Genomic DNA, 23,156 nt, shown 5'->3' on the forward strand with positions numbered 1-23,156 from the left:
CACAGCTCAATAGTGCCCTCGCTGGGGAGATTTTCCCCTCGTGTCTTGACAGTCTCTTGTTGAAGTTTAGTCGCTTGATTGCTTGTAATCTGATTGAATCAGGGATTGAAGCTGGACTTGATTTAGGGATACAATGTACTAATCGGCATTATTTGCATGTTCAAGTATTGTATAAGTTTAGGCCATCATTCAGGTGATTGTATTATTGTTTAGATTGTAAGTTTAGAGCGTAGAGCAGAGGTCTCAAACTCAAATGTGCTCGCGGGCCAGTTTTCCAGTTTTGACGACGCCGCGGGCCGCAGCATTTATCGGGATATTCTATGTATTTCCAAGTAGGCCTTATTTGGCGGGAATGAATTTTTTTATTGAAAGTGATCCAAAAGACTGACAGTATCGTCAAATGTGATTTATAAATTCAGGCGTGGCACGAAAATAATCATCACATTTATAACTATTTGAATACAATTGTTGTTGTACTTGATGTATATTAATTATAAGATATAGCCACAATATGGGCGGACAAATGTATGATGCCATCATAAAAGCTATCGGGTTATAATTTTGCAGCTACTATGAATATTTTGAATTTAACAGATTGATAATAGAGACTGATTTGATATCAAAACATTTTTAGGTTGGGCATTGTAATTCCAATCCAGGATTCCGGTATGCTTCTGATAAGTAGGCTAATAATGTCATGGCCAAATATCTTCAAATATAGGAGCAGAAACAAATATAAATATAATATAAATATATTAATGAATGTGTCCTAGTGATTGAAATGTCGGGACGCCGAACGGGCCATTGTTGTTACATCGTTGGAGCGTACAACTATGGTACTCGGTACTTGTAAGTGCCCTTAATAACATGGTTTAGCGACCAAAGATGTAACTGACAGATTGCCAATGGTTACCAAAACTACTTGCTTAGTTCGCGAAATACCAAGCTGCGACCTTCTGATCTATTACTTTCCCCTGACACGCGATTAGTTTGTTGCGTCCATTGTTCTAACAAATTCACGGCATTCCGAGTCACTCCGAGTCCACTCGAGTCATTTTCATTTTGCCATCGAGTTAGCCCGAGTCTGAGTAATTCTAAGAAAGGTCGCGTCCAAGTCCAACTCACAAATTTCAGTCACGAATCGTTCAAGGGTCAGGTTTTGTCATCATGAACTGGAGATGTGGTGAAATAGTGAATCTTCCACTGCATGGTAGCGTTTGCAATTGATGTGATAGTGAAGTTTGATGAATAGTTTCTGTCTTTCGGTGCAATTTAAGAGGTAATTTTGACTTTATAACCTGAAAAGATATATGTGACACTTGGGCCTATACATTGTCAACGTATTAAAAATCTAAAATGGCGTCGCGGGCCGCACAAAATGCTCTGGCGGGCCGCGTGTTTGAGACCTCTGGCGTAGAGTGAACTGTCGTTAACCGCTATTGTGACTATTGCCTCGCTGTTGACGTGATCTTTCTATATAGTAAATTTGTTATCCTATTCTGCAATTGTTTGAGTTACATTTGACCGGGTCTGAAGCGGTAGGCTCGGATTGCTCAAATTTCGTCTCGAATGCTACCTCATGGGTAACAAGTGTATCGTCAATTCGTCATGCGCCACAATGGATAGGCCTATACGTTAGTTACGCATTCCATAAAACAATTGCCCCAGTGATCTGCCAACCAGCTACTGCACTTATTCGTATAAGAGAGAGAGAGAGAGAGAGAGAGAGAGAATCTTTATTCGTATACATTACATATCAACATAACACTACAAAAATGTAACAGTGAAATGCGACATGCAAGGTAGACGGGAGGCTCGATATGACATAGTCTTCAGAGCCGAGCCACCCGGGACAGGAGCAATTTTCACAGTCGATAACTAATAAGGCCTGCGGACTGGAGAAGGTCCCTATAAACGCAAACCAAGATTGAAAAGGGCCCGAGTATGCTTTTCACTTCTGGTGAATACGTGTTACAACGTTTTATTTGTCGTGAAAAGTTTCACCAAAACTAAATATAAGATTGTTCTGACTGCAGTGAAGACGGCAATAATTACTCATTAATGGGTACCGCAAAAATTGGAGCTACGCAAAAGCACAACAGGGTCTAAATCGCTCTGAGGTGGTACGTATGATCCAATTCATAACAACATTCGCGAATCACTTCAACCTTTGGAAATGTCAAAAATGAAACGTTCAAAATAGAACTATTCTAAGATAGAAACCACACTGTTGCGTTACCGTGCCAGCAAGTTACTTTTAATGTAACATATAGGTTTGCGGAGTGTTCAAGGCATATTCAAGCACGAACAGCACCACCAACTTCCTTCGAATTTCTTTTGTTTGTGATCACAAACGAGTACTCCTGAATATTTCCAGCTTATTTCGCTATACTAACCACCTCTACATTTTAGTAAAATTTTTCACACAGGTAATGAAAGGTTTTACTGCAAATATTGTCGTTGAGCCTTTCATTTTGATTGTGATAGTTCACGAGTTCGACACATCTTTCAGGTGCTGTATCCGGTTGATTCGGTAACCAATCAGTGTTTTCTCTGTTGGACACCACCCCATCAAGCCAGACATAATGGTTCATGCGCTCCAGGTCATCCAGTCCGATCCAGATGCTAGTCGATCCCGATGAATTCCGTACCACGGCCTTGACTTGTCTGCATTATAATTTCATCGATTTACCAGCCGGTGTATTACCGATTGAGCGTTCCTTCCTGGGTTACCATCAAACGCCATGTTGCCGGTAACAAATCTGCTAACAATGATTACACTGGGCAACAATTTTGAACGAAAAATTTGTTGACTTTGATTTTGCACTTGATTTAGGCAAATTTTGGCGTGCTGATTCCAAAAACGCCATTGGTTTTCTTCTATCACGTCAAGTTTTTGCTCTACGACATATGCCCAAAATATGCAAATTTTCACGGATTTAGCCATATAACTTTTCCATACCATATAAAAATCCACACTTTTTACCATATTAACTTATAGAGCCAAGGGCTCAATTAAATTATGAAGAAAAAAAGGTACTGGTATCGATCTATAGGCCGATGGTTTCACCCATACTTGGTTAGAGGATGCAACCATCCGAGGATATTTCAGACACATATTTCATGCAAACTGCAGGATATGGCAAAAAAATATACATTACATTTCATATCAGCTATAGGTCTAATGCCCCATTCAGCATAACATGTGTAACTTGATACTGATATATTCTCGATAATTTGGATCAAGATGACGATCTTAGAGATAGCAGGCCTAATGATGAAGATTTGTCTCGAGTCAAAGTGTCCAATGACTCGAGATGAGTTGTGACTCGAAGGTAGTGACTTGATTCCAACACTTCCTGGTGTACAGTGTATAGTTGGGACGATGTAATTACGACGTACCGGTACCATGCTGTTAGTAAAATTAGGACTAACGTGGATAGGAAAGCACCGCATCGGTACAAGTTTCATGACCGGGTGTGTCAGGGGGAAGCATGACACCTATTTACTTTTGTCCCGTTTTGATTCTATCTACTCAATGGTGAATAAACGGCTTCATGTAACGGTAGAATGCTTCTTATGTAATTTAAAATCAATCACGTTATATCCTAAAGGCCAAGTCCAATATTGTAATCGGTAATACGATCTCATGTCAGCAATGCCATCATAGCCTACCGCCTTTCGGTATTGGCTACGACGCTACGTCAACATTCGAAACGGAGAGGGGACCTTATAGGATTCAGATATCTTCCCGTGTGCTCTACCACATATTGTAATATTGAATACATAAATTGGATTTCAGGTTGTCTACTTATAGCAGGGGTGGGCAAACTTTTGAGCTCGCGGGCCGCATTCAACATCTCAATCCATTCGCGGGCCGCACTATTTAAAATTGGAATTATAAACCAAAACACAATAGTGGTATTTGACTAGCCCATATAGTGAGGACATGGGGAAGCTTATTTAAAACAAACCAGGCATTGCTTTGATGATATCGTACATGCCTCAGAAACAGTGGCGAGATTTCATAGGCTGCTCGACCTCCATAACCAATTTGTCAAAAACTATAGAGATGAAAGTCGGTGGTCCTGATTCTTAGAACAGGATTCAAATTTAAATCTGTCAGCAGCGATCTGTTCATAGATTTGCAAATTTCACTTTTGGTTTAGTTCAAGGACACACAATACTGACAGCATCATAACCATGTTAGCTTCAAACACGCTTCTTCTGTTTGTAGATAAATATATATACCCTAATTCTACGCATACAGAGAACGAATCTACCTAGACACGTGCGAATCGTTTTTATAAGCACATCACTGAAATATTCAAAACTGGAGTGGCCAATCTGAAATCACACCCGTGATCCGAATTATGTCAATCTTTAAAATCGGGCTGTCGCGCCAGACATTAAACATAAAAAATGATATAGGAAGCATTAACCTTAGAACAGTGGTTCTCAAACTTTGCAAGTCACGCCCCTTTATGATGGTGCAAGATTTCGTGTACCCCTTATCGTCATATCACAAAACGTAACCAGGATCCTAGCAAACCTAACAGGTAGTTTGATGGCATGGAAGGCTACGAATGTGGAGTAGAGATTTTTAAATATAAAATTCAGACCAAATACACAGCAATATTTTGCGTATTGAATGTAAATCGCGCGGAGCGCGAAAAGAATATTCAGTTGATCTCAGCTTCGCGCCCCTCTTCAGATGCTTTCACACCCTCAAGGGGGCGCGCCCCCCAGTTTGCAACCCACTTCCTTAAAATTAGCATGATGAAATATACTAAAAAGTTCAATCAAGTCCCAGCATTAATTCGATTTTTAGTACGCATTTTATCAATATTTTTATTAAGGTTCTTTAGACGCTCGCGGGCCGCACAGAACGGTGTTGTGGGCCGCATGCGGCCCGCGGGCCGTAGTTTGCCCACCCCTGACTTATAGGATGTATATTTTATAGGTAAACTACGGGGTATATGAAAACGGTCTCGAGCCATCCCGAACTACCTTTTTGTCATTTCCTTTCGAAATGTTAAGTTCGAGTTCAAAGTGAATTCCTAACGACAGGCTCACCTCCTTCGATATACCCTGTATAAAAGTTATTGGCGACGCAGGTATCGCAATAACCAACATCCGTACCAGTTTAAACTATGGACATCGATACGAATTTGAGTCAGTCCGAAACAATATGCTGCAGCATCGTGATATGCGCTGCGGAGAAAGTCACAAAACCGGTGTCTTCGCCAAACGGTTAGATCTCAGGATTGTTCAGTGTTTGTCGCTTTCCAGTGTGGAGTCGAGACGTTCGATTCCGTGATAAGATAGTTTGATGTAACTTTAATGGTGATATGTGCAATTTGCATATCTCTCTATCTCGACGGTCGGCTGACTTCCCTTTGTGTATAAGTAAACAATGTTTATGGTACGGTCACATATCGTTTATGGTCTATTCACATTGAAACCATCATACATCAGGCTTTCGGGGGTCAGATAAAATGGCCTAGCGGCTAACATTTGTCCCACGGTGACTAGTGTCACAGCCCTGACTTCTAATACACTGGTCTACAAATTTCAATTTTTTTTCAGGTTTGGGTTTTGACAACTGATTTTGGCAAATTTTGGGGCCTTGAATCCTAAAATGGCCTCAGATTTTCTGCATCACATCACGTTTTTGAGATATGAAATATCCCTAATTTTTGAACAAAATCAATTTTTGACCCCCCCTCTACTTTCAAAACAAGGAATTCCGATGCAATAAATACTGTTTTATCTGTAATAATCCAGATTTAATTAGCAAACTAGCATTCTATATTAGATTCACACAAATTTGCGTTGTACGACATATTCCCTTCATAACATCAGTTGACAACTATATAAAGTTCGATCTCGGCGTGACTGCTGGACCGTGATGTTTTTGTGGAAATGTCAATACATTACAGCTCCATTACGGTGGCGTTCTGAAGAAAACGGCTGCGGCCAATTTTTTTTTCGTTTCGCCCTTCAGTTTGAGACCACATCATTTGAGTGCAGGACTCCTTTAACTGTTTCTGAACTCGCCCTGCCCAAGTCCCTGTCTTCAGAATTTCTGCACTTCATCGGAATGTGTATATGCATATTGTGTGAACTGTAAGCTATAATTCCGATAATACCTTGGTACTGTCCTATCGACATGTTCGTCAGCATATTGTAGCGTTTGATTTCATTATGGTTGCTTTTTTGCGTGACTATTTTTTATGCCAGGGCATGAAATTTTAATAAAGACAACGCTAATTTGTGTGAATCTAATATAGAATGCTTCTTTGCTAATGAAAGATAGATTATTGCAGGTAAATCAGTATTTATTGTATCACAATTCCTTGTTTTGACAACAGTGGGGGGTAAACCATTCATATTTTTTTAAATTAGCGATATTTCATATCTCAAAAACGTGATGTGATAGAGAAAATCTGAGGTCATTTTCGGATTCAAGGCCCCAAAATTAGCCAAAACCTGTTGTCAAAAAAACCCAAACCTGAAATTTTGTGTATACCAGTGTTATCGATGAAGGGGTAGCGAGGGTAGGCTTGTGTCATCTGGATACTTACTCCCTCACATGTGGAATACGCATGCCAACACACGCGAGAGTCGCCTGGACGGCTTCGCATGCCGCCCTCGCCTGTTGATATGTCTTTGCCTCTTTGAATAACTGGTAGCCGTAAATGTTTGATCCGTAAGATATCCATTTCCAATCTCGATGCGTCAATAAGTCGAACATCATTAACTCTGAAGAATAGTTGTGCACTATTGCAACACGAAAGAAATGTAATGAGAGCGCATGCGAAGTAGTTATTAACCGATATTCCTATTTATAAGATGAACCCTCAAAATCACCATACATTACGAAGCTTACTGCGTTGAAAACTTAATCATACATCGCTGTTCGTTGCTGATGGACAAAGATGCCTAGGTCAGAAATAACGTATTTGTACTATTTAAGGGTAACCAAGAGGGTATTATAACTCGGATTATTATTTTTAAAGAAACCGAATAGCTTAGGTAATTGGTTTTCATACTGTTATTGTTGATGGCAGCCTGGTCAATTCTAAGTTGTACAAATTTAAAGATGTAGAATTGCATTGGTACTACAACATCCTGATCGCATAAAATGCGCAATAGTCTACTAAAGTCAGATGATGTTAACAATACGCCGAGGAGATACTGACTTCGCACAAGCGTGACGCGGATGCTACGAACGGAACAAGAAGACCAATATTTTCACAGGTTTCAGGAAGCACTGCGCCCTAAATATCATGTGATATCAAATTAGAGAGAAAATCGGGAAATTATATTTGACCGCAGTCAGTTTCGCCAGATAGTCGCCATAACGGAACTGAAAGTAAAAGATAATTCAAACTATCCCCACGCTAGCTGCACAAATATATTTCAATGGTGGCAGCCTGTTTGGGATCCGTTGGCTTAGGTAGATTAACAATGTACATTGTTGTAGACATCAAAATCGTTTTAACCAATTGTAATTCGACTATACCGTCATCTCTTACCCGCGTACATTTCAAACGCTTTGTTATGTTCAAGTCGTTCTGGACCGCATTTATTACTGCTTCCTGTATTCCTGTTTCTAAGTAGAAGGTTCACACATTTCTGATTCGAATTGACTATATAGCCTGATTGACTAGTTTGACTATTTCGGGATACATTACTTTGTGACGTCGCTAGTTCGGAGCAGTCGCACATTCCAGACTCCCCCTTTTCTCCTTTGCTCCCATTGATACCGATTCGGCCATCTCGTCCAGGTTCCCCTGCATTTCCTTGGCTTCCTTTGATTCCGGCCTTGCCTGGTCGTCCAGGAGGCCCGATGATCTGCTCAGTATCATCCTGATCGCAGCAGCAATGTCCGTGAACGAGACGAAGGAACGATAGGTATGTTAAAAGGACAAGGACCAGGTGACGTAGCATCTCAGACATATCTGACCTATGCAGCCTCAATGTAACGTGGCTGTGACCTGATTCAGGCTGCCCTGCTCGTTTATATGTAACTAGTGTTGCTATGCATTTTTTCAAATTACTCTCTCCCTTGAGAATTCGAGACTAACGTTTTCAAACAATTAGAGCCATTAATATAAGCTTTTTTCCTTGTTGACATGAATTATTATCCACAATTAATCTCTATTTATGTCCACATGATATGCCGGAACGTGGTATTGTCGGCACCATCCACATGAAATAACTATTTTCTGTTAATGTTTTTAAATATCCAATTTGAATTTACATTTAAAACGAAAATATGTCCTAAACGATTTTTAAAGGATTAATTTTGAACGCGTGTGCTTTGTTGCTGCTACTACTTCAAATTGGGTCCATGTGACAGTCTCAGTTCCGGGTGCAATGATCACAGGCATAGCAAAAAGGGAGGGGTGGTAGGAAATTATGGGAGAGTGGGCAATACCAGGGAGTCGAAATGCAATATTGGAGCCCTGGCTGCAAGATAACTTCATTTATAATTACTCCCAACGGGAGATGAGCGAAATACGTAGTTTTGCATTTAAAACAAAAATCAATTTAAAACAAACATGTTTAAAACAGGGTCATAATTTAAAACATGTTTTTTGTTGTTTTTTAGACACGACGTCGATTATTTTCAATCGTGACGCCGCAATGGGCTGACATCGTTACATGGTTTCTTAAGAATTACAATTGAAAATATAGCTTTCAGTACAACATCCATTGTAGTAGAAAATTTAATAAACTAGAAGACTTTTCGGGTGCCTCTTTTCAAGAGTCAACGGCAGAAAAAATTACTACAATGAGTGTTGCATTGAAAGCTATATTCAAGTTCTGTACCACGGACCGGCTATTTAATTGAAAATATAGGGTAAATATGGATCATTTGGCGAGTTTCCGAGTCGTCTTCACCGGACCACAAAACCTCTTTTACCAGGACTACATCGTCATGCAGCATTTTTTACGGTCAGCGGTCATCATCATCATAACATTAATTCCGACACAGCAGTGGTTCCCAACCGGTGGGGAATTGTCCATGCCCACTAGAGGGGAACAGACGCATTTGCAAAATAACTACATGCAATATATACATATGTACGGAGGCATAACACCACGATGACGGTTACTAGCTCACTGCTCTGGAATATGCGTAGGTAATTTTAACGCGTGTTGTCCACAAAAACTCATTTCGAACTCTGAATAACCAATATTGGGCACACAAACACATTTACTAGATACGCAAGAATTTTTATGTTGCAGTAACAGGCGATTGTTCACTTCAACAGTCAGACGTTGCGAAACAAAGTCTAACCGAATTTTATTGGATGGAGGATTTCAAGTGTTCAATAGCGGGATTTTAGTTTGTAGGGAATAAAAGGAACTGAAAAAATCAGAAGTGGGGAATGAAGGAAAAAAGGTTGGGAACCACTGCAATACAGTGATATATAACTACATGTTATAATTGTTGAACCGACGACGATTTCGCGGGCTCCAGCCATTCCATGTCGTATACGTCGACTATATCTAGAGCGGTGGTTCTCAACCTTTTTGTCTTCGCGGGCCCCTTTTGCACCTTAACCCCCCAAGTTTTAGTAAATATTTAGGTCAATAATAGTGCAAGCATCATTTGACTTGTGCAAATACTAACTGCATGGTAGTAATCAACAGCAATAAAATGATTTTTCTTGAAAATAACATCGTAATATTTATATAGAAAGTGGGAAAACTTTTATTATTTCAAAGCGAATTCTGTAGCTGCGCGCGTTTCTTGAAATACGCGGCTGAATGATGAAAATCCGCGCCGTCGATTTGATATGTGCGAGTGCCGAAATACATTTCCACAAAGATGTTGGCGAATGTGATAATAATGCGTAACGCACCCGACGACACCTTCGGGTATTTGATCGCAAGTTGCAACATATATCACACCAGAATTGAGAAGATATTGTTAATGAACATATAACGCCCAGCCTCGTCGTTTCTATCCATCAACCCATCAGTTCTTTTCAATATATCGCAATCCTGTGGTGTAATGATTTGATAATAATTTCAATAATACGGTGATGATGAAAAATGAAGTTATTCTGGAAAAGCGGTTATGTTTATCAAAGGAGAATATGGTTTTTGCAAACAAATCTTTCCAAAACCCAAACAAAACATCTCTAAACATTATGTTTAGACTATTGGCAATTAAAATGAGTTTGCACAGAATAATATTGCATACTAGATGGCCATTCTGTTTATGTGGATCCCGAAGATTAAGCAGTTGTAGCGAAACTGCCTCGTGATGTCTCTTATTAAAAAATATACAAGCTAGGTTATCAATCACTTTGCAAATTTGGAGGCTCGCGGACCCCCTGAAACTGATTCGCGGACCCCCGGTTGAGAACCGTTGATCTCGAATTCTTATACTACATCTTTTTGCATACAATATTATACAACTTTTTAAAAATATAATTATTTTTAACGACATGTGTTTTGAAACACCTCTTGTTTCAAATGCAGCCGTAGATATATACGACTGCATCCAGTCTCTCTTCTGACCAGCTTCCTCGCAACCATTTCCCCGATGCGTCCCAGCTGGCTAATCGACTGCAGTTTCTGTTGTAGGTTTGGTATTTCTGGTCATTAGACAGATCTTTGTTATTTGATTCCTTATCAGTCGACTTTTAACATGACCCTATTTCACTTTAGGTTTTTTTAAGATACCGAAGTTTGACAATATGTCTGCTCACGTAACGATAATTTGTTGATAGCCAATGCCAACGCGAGCGATAGATGAGATAATTATAGATATGTGGCGATTGGCTAGCACTTTCATTGCTTATACCAGTGGTTCTTAACCTGGGGGTAATTACCCCCAAAGGGGTAATTTCCAATTTTAGGGGGGTAATTCAAATTTACATTTTTATAAACTTGCACTGAAATATTTTCAAACGTAAATACGAATGTAGGCTAACATATAATTTTGTGAGCTTGTATATATTTTGTTTCACTTAACACACCATGCCTGCTGTGATATCATAGTAAACGCTAGTGGTTATAAACAACAGGGTCTAATCTAGTTTAGTATAGTGCTAGGTAAGTCCAATTTATTTTGCAGTACTGCGGATCATATAATGTTAAGCATGCTGGCAAATTGAAAGACAACCAGGGGCGTCTATAGGTTCAGCTTTAACCCTATAATGCAGCAACAATATCGTAGAAATATAGTTGCTAGTATTGAAAAGTGAAGTGGTCTAGCCAGAAAAATTAGGTTCGACATTAAAATGCCTTCCAAGAAACGAGGGGAAGATATTGGAACTTTTTGGGTTCGCCTTCAAAATGAGTAACCAATCTTCGTCATAATGGCATTGAACTTTATGATTGAATTTCCTTCAACTTGATGTGAAATAGGATTTTCTGCAACGGTATCTATCAAAAGGAAATATCGAAATAAGTCTGCGATTGACAATTACATCAGTCTATTATCCTCCCATTTTGGTAGATGTGACCACTTGATACCGGTTACACAAAAACAGCATCAGCCTTTGACTGGATATTCCAACAGGCATTTCAGTGTACATTGTGACGTCACCTCGCGTTATTTTACAATTAATTAGGTGCAAGCTGCAGCCGAATTTGTTATTTTTTGAAAAGGGGTAATTGCATCTCCTCATTTTCTTCTTGGGGGTAAAGATATGAAAAAGGCTAAGACCCACTGGCTTATACTACCTAATTCTTCGTCGATCTGAGGCATGTTGTTTGGTAACCTTTAGCGTAATAATGATTTATTGATAGCCATTACCAATACGGGCGCGAGTTGGGAGAATGATCGATATGCGGGGATCGACCTCACTTTCATCGATACTAATGCAGTATTTATGCTGACCGATTCTTTGTTTATTTATTATAGTTGTGCTCACCGTAAATACTATTTTATTCAAATCCAAATTTTTCGACGGCAATAACTCCGCTTCCACTGGTTGGAATTGAACCACATTTTGTGAGAATCGTTTCTATAGACAGCCTAACACTTTCATGGGGTGAACAGAAAATTTTCAAATTTTTTATTATTTATTTTTATATAATAAATAGAAACTTTCTTCTCCTGTAGCAAAGCGGTTACTGGCTGGAATTGAACCAAATTTTGTGTGTAGGCTTAAATTAGGCAGCCTAACAATTTTATCAAGTAGCCAGTACGATTTGAGAAAAAAAGTCATTTTTGAAGAGCCCTAATGTACATTGCCGAGAATGTATGTTACCAAGAATGCTATTACCGAGAATGGACATTGACATTACATTACACTTTCAGACAATGCTGTGATTTGATTCATAGATATTTCATATGCATTAACTTACATAGGCTAGCATAGTGGAAAATAGAATCAAAACTATAACTCTATTTGACAAATTAACTATTAATGGCAAGGAGCGTATAATTTCAGTACTCGAAAAAATCGTCTCGGTGCTCGAAGCATTGTGTGCAGCTGGGGCCCCGGCCCAGCCCCCCATATATTTTTAGTGGCAATAAGTACATCGCATCCACATTCACAAAGAGGGAAATCTCTTCTTTCCAAATGCCTTGAGTAGGTCCCGTTGTCTAAGTACTGCAACTGCAATTCGGATTCATGAGTGCCATTCCTTCGTTCACCGCGTCAGAAGAACGCCTTCAGCGACAAAGAAACCGCAACAGCTACTGACAGCTATGCTAAATGAATCAGAGTGACCTCAGTAATCTCAGCTAAACTCGGTGTTGATTTGAACAGATAGTTTCGCTACATTACAGATACCTCTCAGAATGATTTTTTATACGATATGCAATATTCCAGATCAACCTCAGAGCTCAATTGTCTCTTCGCTCATCACCACAATGGTTTGCAGGAACATGTTCGTTACATTCCTGATCGTTCTCAGACCGATTATGCAAAACTCTGACCGAAGGCTATTCATATAAACATACCGTAGCGTACATCTGAAGTACATCTGAAGATATTACGGCTGACGTGAAAGATGTTGAAAATGCATATGAATTAAGTTTGCAAGTTTTATTTTTGTGTCTCTGACATGGGCTATGACTGCATAACAGAAAAAAGGACTCAATATACATATGTTTCCGAATAAGTATGTATGAAAGCTATTCATGAGAACAAACTGTAACTGTTTATGACTAATAGATCGGTAGATATCGCGGTATATGTGTGACGATACGCTCAAAGTGACGAGGGCAGCAGCAATCAGTTAATAAAACTTTTTACAAAGGTGATGAAAGGTTAAACTGTAAAAATTATCGTTTAGCTTTTGATTAACAGAGTTCATTAGTTCGACACATCTTTCAGATGCTGTATTCGGTTCGGTCGATGACCAATCAGTGTTTTCTCTGGTGGACACCACCCCATCAAGCCGGACATATTGGCCCTTGCGCTCCAGGTCATTCAGTCCGATTCAGATACCTCCCGATCCCGATGACCGCACTATACCTTGGATTTTACACTTCTGTATCAGAATTTCATCGGTTTACCGTTCTATATATATAACCCAGTTCAGCCCTGGTATACATCTACATAAAAAATGATATAGTTGACTCGTTGGTGGATATTTGGAAAATACGCGATTTTCATTTACAACGCCCTTATAAATGGCGCCTGGATAGGCCTATTTTATCAAAATACTTACTCCCGCACAGCTGGAATACGCATTCCTACGCACGCGAGCGTCGACTGGGCAGCTTCGCATGCCACCCTCGCCTCCTGATAGGTTTTTCCCTCCTGAAATAGCTTGTAGCCGTATATGTTTAATTCGTGAGATATCCATGTCCAATCTCGATGCGTTAATATTTCAATCGTCATCAACTCTGCATAACAGTTACGTATTTCACATATTAGCATGAACGAAAAGTAATGTAATGAATCTGGCGATACAATACTTACCATATAGACCAGGGGTCGGGAACCTTTTTCGTCCGAAGAGCCATACTGACCCTATATTTGCCATTTTAACTCCCAAAGAGCCATACATTTTAATCAAATACTACGTCACAATTGTAGAATCGTGACGTCATGGTAGCGCCACACATGGGATTCCTCGTTTGCACCGTATATTATCTGTAACAACTCGTACTAATCATGCTAAACATTATCACTACACAGCAGCATACATAACCACTGTAATGTGTGATGCGTCAGTGACGTGGTGTCAGAGGATGCACGTGAGGCAGTGCCTTACCTGTCTACTAGATTTTGAATATTTTTACTACGAAATTCACAACTTGTCTATTTATTGTTCGAAAATATAGCGTGACAGGAGAGGTAAGGCATTGGTAAGGCACGGCCGGGATTAGCGTAGCGCAATTGATCATGACTATCATAAAATTTATAAAAACTGATAAATAATCGAATGTAATTGTCGAGTCCGATTCGATTTCTCAATTCTCAAAGTACTCGGTGGTAACACAACGTTGTGCCACACGCCTACATTTGAACAGCAACTACAAAGCAACTACGATACGTTGAATTTGTAAATGTAAATGTCACTATCACGTCAGTTCACTGCTCGCCGTAGATCAAGAAGACAATGTGCATTTGAAAACTGCATTGTCACATAGGCGTCGCCTTGTCTGCTATTTTCATTGATCAATCAAGGTATCGTGCAATTCGAGATTTGGAATCGGATACATCCAAATTCGGGAGTGATATTAGTCGCAGGCGAGACAGCAACTTAAATTTGAAGATTTTGAAAAGGGGTCCGAGCCCCTAACCGCGAATACGCAAATGTATTAACCTCTCAAGGGCATATTTATACTGTCACAAAAATATTTGTACTGGTCGTGTTGAAGATTTATTAACAAATTGCTGCAATATTGATAAATGAAGCACATATATAAAAGTTTCGCAAAGAGCCATACTTTATGCCCAACATAGCCATATATGGCTCGCGAGCCATAGGTTCCCGACCACTGATATAGACCTACTTCTCTCGATGAAGTCAGTCCTACAAATCATTATGATTACCAAAACTTACCCCGCTGAATTTGGATCCTTATAAAGCAGGGGCGGGCAATTTCTCCATTCAGCGGGCAGGATATAGGAAAATTAAGTACTCGGCGGGCCGGATTGCTGAATCGATACATTATTCGCTCATTTATCCTCATATGCAAGGAATAAATCGTATTTAATGAATGATGTATTTTACCGACATCAATGTCACTTCAAGGCCATATCTCGCCGAACACAATGTGGCAAAGAACTTCTCTTTAATCAACACACGATGCAATCCCTAATTAAGATTTCGTGGCGTTCGATAAGCCCGGTTCCCCAAATTTACCACGAAATCAATTCAGTAGGGTTGAGTATATGGTAAATGCCGATAATGCAAATCTTCTCGTTTTGACGAACAAGCTCTACTCTCGCCCGCTGCGCACACACTCATATATTATTTCATACAGTCACTAAAATTTGACGTCATGTAAGACGGGAAACTGTCCACGGGCCGGATGGCCCGCGGGCCGTATTTTGCCCGCCCCTGTTATCAAAGATGTTGCTAGATTTACTGTTGTAACGTATTTCTACCTTTAGCTATTATTAGTTATCATCGGGCCGCATTATTTTTGGCATATCACAAAAATACCAAAAATAGCTTATTTTTGACATTTTGCAGATTTTATTTTCGCAAGATTTGGCATCACCAGGAATATATATTTGTATACTCGAATTAACGTTGTAAAACGCTATGTAGTGTAATCTATCATATTAAACGAAAGTTGCAAAACGTGCACTATCCACTTCGTGTCATCAAACCGCGGTATAGTAAAAACCGAATTGACAACGGTGTTGGAAAGTCAATTCACCCAATACAAAACAGACCGACTGCTTTTGCAATATCTAATTCGAATAGTGATTCGAAATGCATTCATAATTACCTGGATTCACATTTGAATCACAGCCCTTCACTCTCTAACCCAGGGGTTCTCAGCCGTTTCTTGGCCGTGGCCCATTTTCCGGTTTAAAAATGTGCTGTGGCCCACCTGATATCTTAGAGTCATAATCTTGTTTAATGCGTGGTCATGGACAGCGCCGATATGCCTATTTCTCTAATATGTGCGCATTTTTCTTTAACTGATGATATTTAAATCTCGATCTCTCGGGATATGAAATCGCGCGAAGCGCGAAAAAAGAATTTCAAGTTGAATAAATATCCTCCAACAAAAGATCAACGAAATAATCTTGGGCCCTTCGAGTTCCCCCAATTCGGGGTGTGGGTGCGGCAGTTACGGCTCTGGTAGATCATAAGCTAAAACTCCTAAGTAGATTATTTTCGTCCGCTGCTCCATTCGCGTCGCGAAACACAATGATCAGATCCCCGCACTGCGTGATTGGGACTTTAGTGATCAATATGCATGATGTACTTTGTATGTCTTGCACCAAAACAACTTAAGTTGCGATGTCAGAATATTCAATCCAATGATACAATCTATTCCTGTGACTCTTTCATTATGTACAATGATTTCCAGGCCGGACATTTTAAACCGACTTCAAAGATTAATGCGCTCCGATAAATCCTCAATCCATTAAGATTCGTTGCGGTGGTGCAGTATACCTCCACCAGAAGTTGCTAATAATTTGCAATTACGTCTATTTGTAGCTTACAATAATACGGCCGGCCAAAGTACAGTAAATCTGTACATCAATTGCACTTCATTGCGAGTTCATTGTATACCCCTTTCAACGGCATACGACATATGACCCCGCCGGAATACCTGGTTACTTCAGCATTATATTCCAGTTATTATACGCTTGAAATTATTTTAGTTGCTGTTAGCCGTAGGTTGTCGTATCCAGTAGAAAAAGCCACCGTTTCTCCCTAACGTTTTCGATTTGTACATGCTGACTTCATACGTGCCACTACGTCTAATCAGAGTCGGATGAAAAGCTTTATGTAGCCTACGTATAATTATATAATACGAATATATTTTTAGCGAATAACATAAGAAATATAACTAAGCTTACATTAATTCTGAAATTTTCTTAATAGCTCTGTGGCCCACCTCAAAATGCTCTGTGGCCCACCAGTGGGCCATGGCCCACCCTTTGAGAACCCCTGCTCTAACCAATGGTTAAAAATCACGAGTGGCTTTAATATTCAACATAATATGAAAAAATATCCAAAGGACAAACAAAAAAACAAAAAAGTACTCAATGTTCGCAGGCCTGTATATAGTAGGCATTGAGGGGGGTTACTTCTTGGCGACTGAGGCATTCTGCACTGTGTAAATGTGTAAGTGTAGCTTAATTGTTCACGGATGAAACTAAATCCCTATTGTCTAGGGCAGGGGTGTCAAACTCAAATTGCGTCGCGGGCCGGATTCAAGCCTTCAAATCGCTCGCGGGCCGGATCAATCAACAGATTCCAAAATGTTCCTCATGCTCTTGCTTTTCACTAGATTAAAAGCATATATATATAAAGCAAATACATATATATATATGCTTTTAATCTAGTGAAAAGCAAGAGCATGAGGAACATTTTGGAATCTGTTGATTGATCCGGCCCGCGAGCGATTTGAAGGCTTGAATCCGGCCCGCGACGCAATTTGAGTTTGACACCCCTGCCCTAGACAATAGGGATTTAGTTTCATCCGTGAACAATTAAGCTACACTTACACATTTACACAGTGCAGAATGCCTCAGTCGCCAAGAAGTAACCCCCCTCAATGCCTACTATATACAGGCCTGCGAACATTGAGTACTTTTTTGTTTTTTTGTTTGTCCTTTGGATATTTTTTCATATTATGTTGAATATTAAAGCCACTCGTGATTTTTAACCATTGGTTAGAGCAGGGGTTCTCAAAGGGTGGGCCATGGCCCACTGGTGGGCCACAGAGCATTTTGAGGTGGGCCACAGAGCTATTAAGAAAATTTCAGAATTAATGTAAGCTTAGTTATATTTCTTATGTTATTCGCTAAAAATATATTCGTATTATATAATTATACGTAGGCTACATAAAGCTTTTCATCCGACTCTGATTAGACGTAGTGGCACGTATGAAGTCAGCATGTACAAATCGAAAACGTTAGGGAGAAACGGTGGCTTTTTCTACTGGATACGACAACCTACGGCTAACAGCAACTAAAATAATTTCAAGCGTATAATAACTGGAATATAATGCTGAAGTAACCAGGTATTCCGGCGGGGTCATATGTCGTATGCCGTTGAAAGGGGTATACAATGAACTCGCAATGAAGTGCAATTGATGTACAGATTTACTGTACTTTGGCCGGCCGTATTATTGTAAGCTACAAATAGACGTAATTGCAAATTATTAGCAACTTCTGGTGGAGGTATACTGCACCACCGCAACGAATCTTAATGGATTGAGGATTTATCGGAGCGCATTAATCTTTGAAGTCGGTTTAAAATGTCCGGCCTGGAAATCATTGTACATAATGAAAGAGTCACAGGAATAGATTGTATCATTGGATTGAATATTCTGACATCGCAACTTAAGTTGTTTTGGTGCAAGACATACAAAGTACATCATGCATATTGATCACTAAAGTCCCAATCACGCAGTGCGGGGATCTGATCATTGTGTTTCGCGACGCGAATGGAGCAGCGGACGAAAATAATCTACTTAGGAGTTTTAGCTTATGATCTACCAGAGCCGTAACTGCCGCACCCACACCCCGAATTGGGGGAACTCGAAGGGCCCAAGATTATTTCGTTGATCTTTTGTTGGAGGATATTTATTCAACTTGAAATTCTTTTTTCGCGCTTCGCGCGATTTCATATCCCGAGAGATCGAGATTTAAATATCATCAGTTAAAGAAAAATGCGCACATATTAGAGAAATAGGCATATCGGCGCTGTCCATGACCACGCATTAAACAAGATTATGACTCTAAGATATCAGGTGGGCCACAGCACATTTTTAAACCGGAAAATGGGCCACGGCCAAGAAACGGCTGAGAACCCCTGGGTTAGAGAGTGAAGGGCTGTGATTCAAATGTGAATCCAGGTAATTATGAATGCATTTCGAATCACTATTCGAATTAGATATTGCAAAAGCAGTCGGTCTGTTTTGTATTGGGTGAATTGACTTTCCAACACCGTTGTCAATTCGGTTTTTACTATACCGCGGTTTGATGACACGAAGTGGATAGTGCACGTTTTGCAACTTTCGTTTAATATGATAGATTACACTACATAGCGTTTTACAACGTTAATTCGAGTATACAAATATATATTCCTGGTGATGCCAAATCTTGCGAAAATAAAATCTGCAAAATGTCAAAAATAAGCTATTTTTGGTATTTTTGTGATATGCCAAAAATAATGCGGCCCGATGATGACTAATAATAGCTAAAGGTAGAAATACGTTACAACAGTAAATCTAGCAACATCTTTGATAACAGGGGCGGGCAAAATACGGCCCGCGGGCCATCCGGCCCGTGGACAGTTTCCCGTCTTACATGACGTCAAATTTTAGTGACTGTATGAAATAATATATGAGTGTGTGCGCAGCGGGCGAGAGTAGAGCTTGTTCGTCAAAACGAGAAGATTTGCATTATCGGCATTTACCATATACTCAACCCTACTGAATTGATTTCGTGGTAAATTTGGGGAACCGGGCTTATCGAACGCCACGAAATCTTAATTAGGGATTGCATCGTGTGTTGATTAAAGAGAAGTTCTTTGCCACATTGTGTTCGGCGAGATATGGCCTTGAAGTGACATTGATGTCGGTAAAATACATCATTCATTAAATACGATTTATTCCTTGCATATGAGGATAAATGAGCGAATAATGTATCGATTCAGCAATCCGGCCCGCCGAGTACTTAATTTTCCTATATCCTGCCCGCTGAATGGAGAAATTGCCCGCCCTTGCTTTATAAGGATCCAAATTCAGCGGGGTAAGTTTTGGTAATCATAATGATTTGTAGGACTGACTTCATCGAGAGAAGTAGGTCTATATCAGTGGTCGGGAACCTATGGCTCGCGAGCCATATATGGCTCTGTTGGGCATAAAGTATGGCTCTTTGCGAAACTTTTATATATGTGCTTCATTTATCAATATTGCAGCAATTTGTTAATAAATCTTCAACACGACCAGTACAAATATTTTTGTGACAGTATAAATATGCCCTTGAGAGGTTAATACATTTGCGTATTCGCGGTTAGGGGCTCGGACCCCTTTTCAAAATCTTCAAATTTAAGTTGCTGTCTCGCCTGCGACTAATATCACTCCCGAATTTGGATGTATCCGATTCCAAATCTCGAATTGCACGATACCTTGATTGATCAATGAAAATAGCAGACAAGGCGACGCCTATGTGACAATGCAGTTTTCAAATGCACATTGTCTTCTTGATCTACGGCGAGCAGTGAACTGACGTGGAAGTGACATTTACATTTACAAATTCAACGTATCGTAGTTGCTTTGTAGTTGCTGTTCAAATGTAGGCGTGTGGCACAACGTTGTGTTACCGCCGAGTACTTTGAGAATTGAGAAATCGTATCGGACTCGACAATTTCATTCGATTATTTATCAGTTTTTATAAATTTTATGATAGTCATGATCAATTGCGCTACGCTAATCCCGGCCGTGCCTTACCAATGCCTTACCTCTCCTGTCACGCTATATTTTCGAACAATAAATAGACAAGTTGTGATTTTCGTAGTAAAAATATTCAAAATCTAGTAGACAGGTAAGGCACTGCCTCACGTGCATCCCCTGACACCACGTCACTGACGCATCACACATTACAGTGGTCATGTATTCTGCTGTGTAGTGATAATGTTTAGCATGATTAGTACGAGTTGTTACAGATAATATACGGTGCAAACGAGGAATCCCATGTGTGGCGCTACCATGACGTCACCATTCTACAATTGTGACGTAGTATTTGATTAAAATGTATGGCTCTTTGGGAGTTAAAAGGGAAAATATAGGGTCAGTATGGCTCTTCGGACGAAAAAGGTTCCCGATCCCTGGTCTATATGGTAAGTATTGTATCGCCAGATTCATTACATTACTTTTCGTTCATGCTAATATGTGAAATACGTAACTGTTATGCAGAGTTGATGACGATTGAAATATTGACGCATCGAGATTGGACATGGATATCTCACGAATTAAACATATACGGCTACAAGCTATTTCAGGAGGGAAAAACCTATCAGGAGGCGAGGGTGGCATGCGAAGCTGCCCAGTCGACGCTCGCGTGCGTAGGAATGCGTATTCCAGCTGTGCGGGAGAAAGTATTTTGATAAAATAGGCCTATTCAGGCGCCATTTATAAGGGCGTTGTAAATGAAAATCGCGTATTTTCCAAATATCCACCAACGAGTCAACTATATCATTTTTTATGTAGATGTATACCAGGGCTGAACTGGGTTATATATAGAGAACGGTAAACCGATGAAATTCTGATACAGAAGTGTAAAATCCAAGGTATAGTGCGGTCATCGGGATCGGGAGGTATCTGGATCGGACTGAATGACCTGGAGCGCAAGGGCCAATATGTCCGGCTTGATGGAGTGGTGTCCACCAGAGAAAACACTGAATGGTCATCGACCGAACCGAATACAGCATCTGAAAGATGTGTCGAACTGATGAACTCTGTTAATGAAAAGCTAAACGATAATTTTTGCAGTAAAATCTTTCAGTACCTTTGTGAAAAAGTTTTATTAACTGATCGCTGCTTCCCTCGTCACTTTGAGCGTATTTGTCACACATATACCGCGATATATACCGATCTATTAGTCATAAACAGTTAAAGTTTGTTCTCATGAATAGCTTTCATACATACTTATTCGGAAACTTATGTATATTGAGTCCTTTCTTCTGTTATGCGATCAATGCCGATGTCAGAGACACAAAAATAAAACTTGCAAACTAATTTCATACGCATTTTCAACATCTTTCACATCAGCCGTAATATCTTCAGATGTACTCAACTTACTGATCATAGACATGTACGGTATGTTTATATCAGGGGCGGGCAACTTCTCCAGTCTGCGGGCCGGATATAGGAAAATTAGGTACTTGGCGGGCCGAATTTCTAGATCGATACATTATCCGCCCATTTAGCCATATATACAATAAGGAATAAATCGTATTTAATGAATGTATTTTAACAACAGCAATATCATTTCAAAGCCAATTCTCGTCGATAATGAAGGCGTTCTTCTGGCGCGGTGAACGAAGGAATGGCACTCATGAATCCGAATTGCAGTTGCAGTACTTAAACAAAGGGGCCTACACAAGGCATTTGGGGAGGAGAGATTTCCCTCTCTGTGAATATGGATGCGATGTAGGCCTACTCATTGCCACTAAAAATCTATGGACGGCTGGACACAATGCTTCGAGTACCGAGACGATTTTTTTCGAGAACTGAAATTATACGCTCCTTGCCATAAATAGTTAATTTGTCAAATAGAGTTATAGTTTTGATTCTATTTTCCACTATGCTAGCCTTGAAACCGAGATTGGTCGTATCGCAGCACACGAACCGCAGTACAAAGCTATGTAAGTTAATGTAAATGAAATATCTGTGAATCAACCCACAGCAATGTCTGAAAGTGCGTGAAAGAGTTATGGTCGAAAAATACAAAATTATTTTCAATGTGATGTAGAACTAGGACTGATGTTCCTTGCGGTGTCACAAATGGTAATTATTTGAACTTCCCACTTTCTTACATGCTGTTATCTCATCAAAAAGAGTGATACTCGAACACTCGACCCGACCCGAAGCCTTACTCGATCCAAGGTCGAATTATCCAGGCAATAAATTTTGCCCAGCTCTAGATATGTGATATGATATCCGTAGACAACTTTATGTTGTCTTGGTGTGCAAAACACGGATGGGGACGTTTATTTAACTCTTTGTTGAGACCAGGATCATTAGATTCGAACTAAGTAACACTAACGAATATCCAAAAAAGACGTATAATATTTTATATATTCGAGCAGACGGCAATTTATATGCAGAGGTAGTTAGTGTGGCTAGATAAGCTAGCAATTTTTGGGAGTACTCATATGTCACCACTATAGAGACAGAGGGAAATTCAAAGAAAAAGAAAGGTGGTGGTTCTATTTGTGTTTGAGTACACGCTGATCAGAACACTCCAAACACCATACGTAACCTTGAATACAGTCATTTGCTGGGGAACGCTACA

The 23,156-nt window shown here is 39.8% G+C and overlaps 1 protein-coding gene across 1 annotated transcript; it reads right to left on the reverse strand.

Annotated features, from left to right (window-relative positions):
• Nucleotides 1-1,945: 1,945 nt before the first annotated feature.
• On the reverse strand, nt 1,946-8,022 carry LOC145439702 (alpha-N-acetylgalactosamine-specific lectin-like). Its single transcript, XM_080317266.1, has 3 exons — nt 7,701-8,022; nt 6,588-6,765; nt 1,946-2,667 (listed from the first exon to the last, which is right to left on the reverse strand). Exons 1-3 carry the CDS (start codon nt 7,963-7,965, stop codon nt 2,409-2,411), a joined length of 702 nt encoding a protein of 233 aa, XP_080173392.1. The 5' UTR covers nt 7,966-8,022; the 3' UTR covers nt 1,946-2,408.
• Between the last annotated feature and the right edge of the window lie 15,134 nt (nt 8,023-23,156).

The sequence above is a fragment of the Botryllus schlosseri genome, chromosome 5 (assembly GCF_051294905.1).
Source record: "Botryllus schlosseri isolate E-star chromosome 5, Bs_hap1, whole genome shotgun sequence".
Classification (NCBI taxonomy): Eukaryota; Metazoa; Chordata; class Ascidiacea; order Stolidobranchia; family Styelidae; genus Botryllus; species Botryllus schlosseri.